Here is a 10,850-nt window from a genome sequence, read left to right as displayed (position 1 = left end):
ATGTATGATATGACCTCACTGATATGAGGATGTCTTAATCTCAGGAGACAAACTGAGGGTTGCTATAGTGGTGGGGGATGGGAGGGATGGGGTGGCTGGGTGATAGACATTGGGGAGGGTATGTGCTATGGTAAGCGCTGTGAATTGTGTAAGACTTTTGAATCACTGAAACAAATAATACATTATGTGTAAAAAAAAAAAAGAAGAAAATAGCAGGAAAGGAAAAATGAAGGGGGGGAATCGGAGGGTGAGACGAACCATGAGAGACTATGGACTCTGAGAAACAAACTGAGGGTTCTAGAGGGGAGGGGTTTGGGGGAACGGGTTAGCTGGTGATGGGTATTAAAGAGGGCATGTACTGAAATGAGCAGTGGGTGTTATACACAAACAATGAATCATGGAACACTACATCAAAAACTAATGATGTAATGTATGGTGATTAACCATATATCACAAAAAAAAAAAAACAAAAAAGACAACCATCTCTGGGGCCCCTTGGTGGCTCACTCTGTTGAGCATCGGACTCTTGGTTTTGGCTGAGGTTATGATCTCAGGGTCATGGGATCAAGCCCTGAGTCAGGCTCCATGCTCAGCATGGAGTCTGCCTGAGATTCTCTCTCTCCCTCTTCTTCTGCCTCCCCCCACCACCACTCATGCTTCCTTTCTCTCTCTCTCAAATAAATAAATAAAATCTTTAAAAAAAGATAAGCACTTCCAGAAATGTAACATAATAAACTTTGATAGTTTATTATTTAGTATGAATAATGTATCTGCTACTTTTCATTGGAACAATCCACTGTGAAATATGTCTTTTGTTGTTGTTCTGTTTTGTTTGGTGGAGAAAAAGGAACAGAAAATAGGGAAGCTTGGAATGTGGGAAAGAGATCCACCTCTGCCTGAGGAGAAGAGAGCCAGGGGGAAGAAACATCGGTGCCATGGGGGCTCTGGGCATTGCACTGTTTCTAAGGAAGGGGGTGCTCACTGAGAGAGGGATAAAAGGCTACTTAAAGCCACCACCACCACCACCACCATCAGCAACAACAACAACAAGAAAACACTAAGAGGATGCTGAAGTCAGAGTTTCTCTATTTCATGACAGGATAGTGGAGAAAGTCCATTGTTCAAAAAATCTGAAAACTTTGGTTTTAGTTCCAGCACATGTGCAATCATTTAAATTCTGTCAAAATGGAGTCAGACTAGAATTTCACTCATGTCCCTTCTAGCTCTGATATTCTGAACTTCAATATAGATAATTTTGCTTGGTTAGAGTTAAAACAGTAATGTTGTTTTCCTTTATTGCCAGATATCAACCAATCTTTTCTAAAATTACACATTTCAAATAAAAGAATGACTCTTGAGGAGAATAATGTTGTTCAGTAATTTTCCTTTTTATATTTATTACAGAAATCCAAAGACCAGAAGGGTCCAGAGCATAAGAAATACATAGAATATTATTTGGTGCTGGATAATGGTGAGGTAATTATAATGGATAAATGTGTCTTTTAAAATCCCCTTCTACATGAATTTATTATGGGAAATATTAAACATATGGGTCAATTTTGAAATACCATGAATATGAGCTATTCCTTTTTGTGAACTGTTCTGATCCTAGGAAATTTGACATATAATTGGACTGATATGATTTTTCCTTCTCAGGAATGTGCACCTGATATGATATGCATAAAGTGAATTCTTTTGCATTTTATCCTCTCTTATATAATTGTATCCAAACTTAGTTTCCAATTAAATTCCTTTGTCATTTTGTCTTTCATTAAGCAGTTAAATCACTGGTAAGTTAGAATTTATCTTCATCAGAGAGTGGTAAATGTACAAGACTGATGAATGGAATTTTCTGAAAAAGACATTTTTTGGTAATAGTTATTGTTTATATTATTTACAAGAATGTATTTTCAAATACTGGAAAACTAAGGTTCACATGTGTGATCTCAAAAGGGAAAGCTTTGCACTATGATAATATGATAAGTTAATTTGTTCAGGCCCTAAAGCTTGACCTCTCATTATAATACATTCATTTATCATTCATATATATAAATAAGCTATTCCTTGCACCAATTCTGCACAGCTTGTGAAACCATGGCATTTAAATGAGAATATATTTGTAGTAATTCCTTAGAACTTTACACTGAGCTACTACTTCAGGGGTAAAACATCATCTCTACTCTGAAAGTACCTCAATTTAGCTAAAGAAATAAGGGAGCATTTTGCTTCTATCTTTTAACTGTTAACTTTTATAACTGTTTATTAATTATAACCACTGATAAGCAAAATAAACTGAAGTTACTTTTTTATTTTTTTTACCTTCCAATTATATTCATTTCTGTCAGTACCCATATTTTGTCATGGTTGGGTTTTTTTTGTTTGTATTTTTTTTTTTTCCAGTTTAAAAAGTACAGTCAAGATCCAGAGGAAATAAGAAAGAGGGTGTTTGAAATGGCCAACTATGTCAACATGGTATGGTATACTTCAAGTGCAATTTTAGCAATTTGTGAGGCGGTGTCATTGGGTGTATCTATGAATGCTCATGAAGCAGGGAAAGAAAGTCAATACTCCTAAGGTTAATACTGTTGATTGGTTCTTGAAATTTTGCTACTTAATTGAATATTAATATTACATGATAGAGATGTTTCTTACCTACTTGCCACACAACTCTCAGGCTGATGAAGGTATAAAAAATGGTTTTGTTTGAATTGGTTTTTTTGTTTTGTTTTTCTAAAGCCTGGGGAGACAGCACTGACCAGCAAATCCCAACAGAAAGCCAATCTATGGGAGATTATGGGGAAACAAACAAAATCAGCCAAACTCTGGTGCAGTAATATCTTTCAATACATCATCTCATTGAATCTTCAAAACAACTCTGAGATATTCCTAAACCTAATTTATAGCTAAAGAATTAAATTCTGGGAAGCAAAGTAACTTGCCTAAAATCACAAAGTTGGGAAATGGTAGAGATAAGATTTGAACTTGGATTGGTTGGATTTCAAAGTCCATTTCAATTGGAAAGATGTTGATTTCAAAGTCCATTTCAACTGGAAAAATTAGATGATTTTGTCATCTAATTAACAAAATCTTTTAAAAATGATTTCTGTATCCCTTCTATTTAAATCTAATTGTTAGTGTCTTGTTAGTTGAACATACAGTTAGTCTGCCTACTTACATGAGTGAGTCACTTTGTGGTAGCCTGCAAGTTCTCTAAGGACAGAGAGAAAATGAAGGTGGATTTAATGACCAACATCATCCCTATCTCATCTTCTCACCACAAAGATCATTCTGACTCCTCTTAAAGAACCCCAAGAACTGGCCATATTTATTGAACATCTTTGTGACAGGAAATTTTCTAGGTGACAGAAATTAAGTGAGGAACAAAACTGACAAATATCCTTTCAAGGAGTTTACATTCTTGTTCAACATGAACATAAACACACCAAATAAAGAGAATATAGGATGGTGACTATAAGTGCTATAAAAAAATAAAGCAGCTTAAAAATAAAGAGATAGAGAGGTTCATCTTGGGTGCTATGTTAAATAGGAAAGCTCAAGTCCAGAGTGTCCAAGTTGACATTTGAGTAGGGAAAGGAAGGGAGATAAGAGTCTGACTCTAGGGGAGGTTGTGCAAGGCAGAGTGAGGTTCTGAGAACAGAACCTAGATTGTCATATTTGAGGAACAGTGGGATGGCCATTGTGGCTGGCATGCAGTAAGCCAGGGCAAGGGTGGGAGCAAATGACATCTGACAGGTAGCAGTGGTCAGAACCTGCAGCTCCTGGTAGGCCTGTGTAAGGACTTTGTTATTCTTCACAAGCAAGGAAGACATTGGAGAGCCTGAGCTGAGGTGTAACATGTTCAGATGTGTATTCTTAAAAGATTATCTTGGCCATTATGTTGGAAATAAACTGAAGGAAAGCAATTGGCAGAAGGTAGGGGAATTATTCCCTAATTCAGGGCAAGAGATGATGGTGGCTTGAGAAAAAGCAGTGGTATTGGATCTATTGAGAATAGCTGATTTCTGGATAGAGTACACAGGGTAGATGAGGTAGATGAGAGATAAGAAGTATAAGAAAAGGGAAAGAGTCAAGTGACATCAAGGATTTGGACCTGAGCAACTTTAAGGATGGGTAACATGGTGGGGGATAATGACTCAGAGGAAAGATGAGGATTTCCATTTTGAACACATTCGCTTTGAGATATCTTTTTGTATAGAGATTTCCAGGGGCACATCATTATGTTGTATACCTAAAACTAATATAATGCTATATGTAAATTATATCTCAACAAAAATATTATTGTTTCTTAGTGGGGGTGGCAATGGCAGTGGATTGCTAATTTTTATTAAAAGTGTTCTATGACTAAGTAATTTTTTAAAATGTGTACATGTTTCATTTATACATTTATACATTTTTATATTTAAGAAATGAAAAATTAGAGACTTTACATTTCAAAAATCAGAGAAATAATACTAGGAAATTTCCCTGAGATGAGGGGTAGACATGTCCATATTGACAATGCCTTCCACATGTCTAGCACCTAGTAACATGTGTCAGGTTATATCATTGTAAACTTTTGGATCATTAAAGATTAAAGAGAAGATTCATGGATGCAAAAAAAAAAAAAGATTTCCAGGTGAAAATGTTAGATATACAAGATTGATTGGAGTTCAGGGGCTAGGTCTGGGTGGAGATATAAATCCATGTCTTTAACACATACAGAATGGCATATGACATGGATCAGCAAACTGTAGCTTGTGGGCCAGATCTGACCTGCTGCCTTTTTAAAAGTAGCTTTAATGAAACATAGCCACACCCATTTGTTTACACATTGTCTAAGGCTGTTTTCCTGTTACAGTGCCAGTGGTGGTGAGCAGTTACCACAGAGACCACGCAGCCTCAAAGTCTGAAGCATTTTCTGTGGATCTTTACAGAATAAGCTTACCAATCCTGGTATAAGAGAACCAAAGGAGTAGGCATAGATTAGTAGAAAAAAGACTGAGAACAGGTCCTTGAAGTTCTTCTTTGAGGAGAGATCAAAGTGCAGGAGAAAATGACAGAGACCAATAAAGCGTAGACAATGAGCTTTGAGAAAAATCAGGGGATAGTGTTGTTCTGGAAGCTCCCTGAAACAAAAATCTATCAAAGGAAGAAATGATCAATGATGTTAGATGCTTCTGAGGATTGAGGATTGGCCATTGGATTTAACAGAGTAGAAATTATTAGTCACCTGGATGATGCAAGTTTCTGTAGAGTGTAAGAGGACAAGCATGATGAGAGTGAGTCCAATGAGAATAGGAAGTAGAACTAGAGACAACAGATACAGAAAATTCTCTTCAGAAGTTTTGCTATAAATGGAAGCAGAGAAATGGGAAATAAGTGAAAGGGAGAGGGGTCATAAAAGTCGTCCCCCAAGCATGATGGGTCATCCTTTTTATGCTGATGGGAATGATTCTGTGGAAGGCTAAGCATAGAATTGCATGGAAGATGGAAGAATTGCTGGAATAATCTCCTTGACCTGGGAAGAGGTCGGAGATCTAGTGCATGAGTGGAGAAGTTGGCCTTAGGCATGCAGCATTCATTCATATAGTAAAGAAGGGGAGGTATATGTTGTTTGAAGTAGGCCAGTAGGCAGACAGTGGTGGGAGCTTGTGGATATTCTCTTCTGGTTGTTTCTATACTCTGAGTGAATTTGGAAGCAGGGGCATCTGCTCAAAGTGAGGTTTTAATAGAAAATGTCACAATTTCTAAAAGAGAAGAGTGAGCATGGAAAAAATGTGCGGAAGCCTCTGGGAGTAAATGGATTTTGGAAATGCAGCAGGTTTGCTCAGACTGGTAAAGACCACTTGAGGTTAGTAGTCATGGCTTCCAAGTGAAAGCAGTCAGCATAGTGTGCTCTCTCCTTTGTTCTGGGGCATGGTGCAGGAGAGACATAGGGAGGAATTGTTTTAACCAGGATCGAAGTTTTGTCAGGTGGGTCAAATAAAGAAAGAACGGAAGAGGGAATTTGAGGGAATCATCAAGGGGAGGGTTTTAATCTAGTTAGATTCTGACTTTTCTTTTGATGATAGTTGCATTCCTCAATGCTTTTATTGTTTTCCAAACTACTTAAACCATTTCTTCAGGTTTCTCAGCAGGAAGTTGCCCCATGAGAAAACCTGTCACTGTGCAGGTTTTTTTCCAGCTTTATTGCGATATAATTGGCATATAACACTGTGTGAATTTAAGGGGTCCAGTGTGTTGATTTGATATACTTACTTGCAAAATGATTTCTGCCATAGGTTAGCTAACACCTCCATTGCATCACATAGTTGCCGTTGCTTTTTTGTGGTGAGAGCATTTAAAAATTATTCTCACCAATCTTAAAGTAATTAAGACGGTATTATTACTATCACTACCAAGCTGTACATTAGATCCCCAGAGCTCATTCATCTAATAACTGGAAGTTTATCTGACCAACACTGTGCAGTTTTGTAAACTATAGTAGCAATTTAAACTTTTGTTTTTAGAGTAAACATATTGTCTTATAAGATTAATTCATTATTTCTAAAGATTATCCTATGTGCATTATAGATTATTTGGTTCAGTCCAGGTTTAAGAATTAGAGGACCACTTACTTTATTGTGACTCACAGATGCAGGACTTTTTCATATAGCATGTTCCTTTCCCAGTGTCCAAACCAGTACTGGATCAACCTTGCTAATTCTGAAATGTTATTACTCTGAGAACATTGCAAAGCATTTGAATAAATACACTTAAGTTGAAGTGATAGTAATGAACTACTAACAGAAAATTATAATGTTTCTTGAGGTTGCAAGTAAGAGAAGTTTGTTTCAGTAGGCACTTTTCTCCAAAAAAAAAAAAGAGTTTTCACACTGAATTATCTAAGGGTGTCTGTCTTGCCTAAACAGGATTGCTAGCATCTGTGAAAAGAGGTAGTAACTTCCATTTCACAAGTATGTTTGGAAAGTTTTTATAGTGCTGCTATTAATAAGTTCAAAAATCTACAGTACATTGAAAATATTGAAAGATAATATCACCATTATGTAGTTCCTTTGACATGTATTCTCTTTGGACAGCTTTACAAAAAGCTCAATACTCATGTGGCCTTAGTTGGTATGGAAATCTGGAATGATGAGGATAAAATAAAGATAACCCCAAATGCAAGCTTCACCTTGAAAAATTTTTCTAAATGGAGGGGAAGTGTCCTCCTCCGAAGAAAACATCATGATATCGCTCAGTTAATCACGTATGTATAGATTTTCCTCTTTGTATGTTAAATGGTATTTAGCATAGAAACTTTCCAAAGCCTTGGCAAGGCAAGTGGTATCTCAGGGGTTAGGGTAAGAGGAAGTGGCTTACACAATGGGGTTGGAGGTTTAAAAAGTACTCGTTTGAATATTATGGTGAATAGGCTCTTACCTTTGTTACAAGTATTTCTTTTTCTTTCATTTTTAAAGAAAAGCTAACAATTTAGCAATGATTCATCAGAATTTTGTCTGTTTTGATTAGGTATACAGAAACGAAAGATGGGTTTAGATAATGGCAAGAGAAATTTCGATTCAATGTTTTTAAAAGACCTGATTAGCTTTAAGCACTAGTCAGGACAAACTTCTAGGATTGAAAGAAAATTGCATATTATATTCTAATCCCACACCTCTACCATCCTGCTGAAATGACTAATTAAAAAAAAAACAACCAGGAAGTAAATCTGGTGACTATAGATTAGACAAGACTGCTGAGCATATGCCTCAAAAGAAATCAAGAAAATTGCAGCTGGAATCAGATAGAAGGAAGCAGCAAGAAGTGACTTAAAATTATTCAAGTTTTACTTCCTAAGAAAACAGGAGTTGTTATAGGAAATAAGAATTAATTAATATTCTGTGTAGTTATCTACTACACATAACATATCAGCCCACAACTTCCTGACTTAAAATAAATCTTCTTAAGTGCCTGGTTCCTTGCCTGGTATGGCTGGAGCATGGGTGCTGGGTTGGTCATCTCTGCATAAACAGCTTTCATGTGGCTAACTAGGACTGCCTCCAGCATGGCAGTCTCAGGGTTCTGGAGATCTTGCAAGGTGACTAGTTTTCCCCCAGAAGAAGCATTCTAAGAGGACCAAGAGAAAGCTTCAAGACTTCCATGACTGAAGCTTAGAAATTGCACAGTGTCTACTAGGTATTTATCCAAAGGATACAAAAATAATGATTCAGTGGGGCACCTGCACCCCAGTGTTTATAGTAACAGTGTCCACAACAGCCAAAATATCGAAAGAGCCCAGATGTCCATCGACAGATGAATGTATAAAGAAGATGTGATATATATATATACACAATGGAATATTACTCAACCATCGAAAAGAAAGAAATCTCGCCATTTGCAACTATGTGGATAGAACTAGAGTGTATTATGCTAAGTGAAATAAGTCAGTCGGAGAAAGACAAATACCATAAGATTTCACTCATATGTGGAGTTTAAGAAACAAAATAGATGAACATAGGGGAAGGGAAAGAAAAGTAAAATAAGATGAAAACAGAGAGGGAGGCAAACTGTAAGAGACTCTTAACTATAGGGAACAAACTTAGGGTTGCTGGAGGGGAGGTGATTGGGGGATGGGGCAATTGGGTGATGGGCATTAAAGAGGGCACAAAATGGCAATCCAATATAAAAAGATATGATGGAAGGAAATAACTGTCCTTTCACTTGTAAACTGAAAGTCATAGCCTTTACCTGACAAATTAACAAAAGGTATATATCTATACCTGGCATAACCAGGTAAGAACCTTGTGGTACAGCTATACTCTACCCACTGAAAACAGGAACCAAAATAGTTAACTCCATAATGGGAGAAGATTTTATTTATTATAAATGAGCTGGTAGTGAGTATTAAACCCACACAAATGCAGACTTAAGTAATTTTATAATATAATTTTTAAAGAGGATATAAATGCCATGAATCTTTAAAATATGTATAATGCAAAATACCATTTCAAAATAACAGATATCTGAGAACTTTCCAAAGGAAATGTAAAGTGGGAACAAGTTCTCTAATTTTCCTTATTTTGCATGGCAAAATTAATACTCTCCATTCTTGAGGATGATAACCGGGAAAATATAAGTTCAACTTTTTATGTAAATGCATCTACTAAGGGAATTTTTAAAATAATGCATTCTTTGCAAATTACTAAAGACAAACCAGGGCTAGGATCTTGAACAGATAGCAGAATAATAACAAAGGCAGCACATGAAATCACTACAAATTGAAAGAAAAACAAAATGAACAAAACTAAAAAATAAAATTAAAATTACAAAAGACCAAACCAATTGTTTATGCAAATAAATGCAAGTGGTTCAAATTCCTTTTCAGTAACAAATATTTCAATAACATAAGTGTTTCAGTAACACAAATACGTTCAGAATGGGCCCAAATTCCAAATCCCACTATAGCTAAAACAGTGCTAAAAGAGAACAAAAGTAAATGGATATAAAAATATATGAGAGAAAAATATAAATTAAAACAAAGCACATGTGATAATACTAATATACAAATATGTATATATACATATATTATAATAAATAATAAATAAATAATAAAATATATTTAATATTTTATGTATATATAAAATATTAAAAAGGTGTTTATATCCAGGTGCTTATATTTAGGTGATATGACAACCATTGCATATAAAAAAAGCCTAATTCAATTTCAAAAACTGAAGGAAATATTTAAGTTATTATTCACAATGAGAGTTTCTCTATTAACTGTTTAGAGTTCTGGATTGTCTATAGAACATATAGTTGAGAGTCATAAATTGTTATATCATTTTTTTTTTCTCTCTTGCAGAGCAACAAAACTTTCTGGAACAACCGTGGGCCTTGCTTTCATGTCTACAATGTGCTCTCCTTATCATTCTGTTGGCATAGTTCAGGTTTGTTTGAAGATAAATAGTTCGTTCTACAATTCAAGTGTGTCAAATGCTCTTTTTTCTGAATCATGTAGTTTTTTGTTGTTGTTGTTGTTGATATGGTAAATAACATGGATTGAATTTCAAATCTTGAAACAGTCTTGCATATCCAGTATAAACCCAGATGGTCATAATACGTTATCTTTTTTATATCTTGCTGGATTCAACAAGCTAACATATCTTGAGGATTTCTATATTCCATATAATCATGAGGGATATTAGTCTGTAGTTGTCTTTTCCTGTTACGTGTTTTTCAGGTTTTGTTATTAGGGTAAATCTGGTCACATAAAATGATATATTCCCAACTCTTCAATTTTCTGGAATGTCTTAGCAAAATTGACATTATTCCTTCTTAAAATATTTGGTACAATTCATCAGTAAAACCATATGGGTCTGGCATTGTCCTTATGGAAAGATTTTTAACTACAAATACAATTTCTTCCATAGGTACAGGACTATTCAGGTTATTTATCTTTTCTTGAATGAGACTTGGCAATTTGTATCTTTAAGGAAAGTGTCCATTTCATTTAAGTTGGCATAAATATGTTGATGATATTCCTATAATATCCTTTTTTTTATATCTGTAGAATTTTTTATATCTGTAGTGATGTCCTCTCTCATTCATGATATTAGTAATTTATGTCTTTTTCTCATGGTCAGTCTCACTAAGAGTTTATTAATTTTATTCATTTCTAAGAAACCGCTTTTGTTTTATTGATGCTCTGTGGTTTTCCTTCTTTCAGTTTCATTGATTTCTGCTCTTCTCTTGATTATTGAATTTCTTTTGCTTTCTTTGCATTTAATTTGTTCTTTTTTTTCTATTACTTAAGGGAGAATATTAGTTCATTCATTTGAGACTTCTTCTTTTCAAATGTAAACATTTAA

General features: G+C 35.2%; 1 protein-coding gene across 1 annotated transcript; it reads left to right on the top strand.

The window, feature by feature from the left end:
* Positions 1–1,404: 1,404 nt before the first annotated feature.
* On the top strand, positions 1,405–10,141 carry LOC102742045 (disintegrin and metalloproteinase domain-containing protein 28; the record flags this gene model as incomplete). The annotated part of the gene is made up of 4 exons (XM_081810363.1): positions 1,405–1,476; positions 2,401–2,472; positions 7,080–7,249; positions 9,845–10,141. Coding segments are annotated over 4 exons (501 nt in total), but the record flags the coding sequence as incomplete, so codon positions are not given.
* Positions 10,142–10,850: the final 709 nt, after the last annotated feature.

The sequence above is a fragment of the Leptonychotes weddellii genome, unplaced genomic scaffold (assembly GCF_054177405.1).
Source record: "Leptonychotes weddellii isolate Sample4059 unplaced genomic scaffold, ASM5417740v2 HiC_scaffold_2353, whole genome shotgun sequence".
Classification (NCBI taxonomy): Eukaryota; Metazoa; Chordata; class Mammalia; order Carnivora; family Phocidae; genus Leptonychotes; species Leptonychotes weddellii.
The sequence above is the reverse complement of the archived record's forward strand: the minus strand, read 5'-3'. Positions and strand labels throughout refer to the sequence as shown.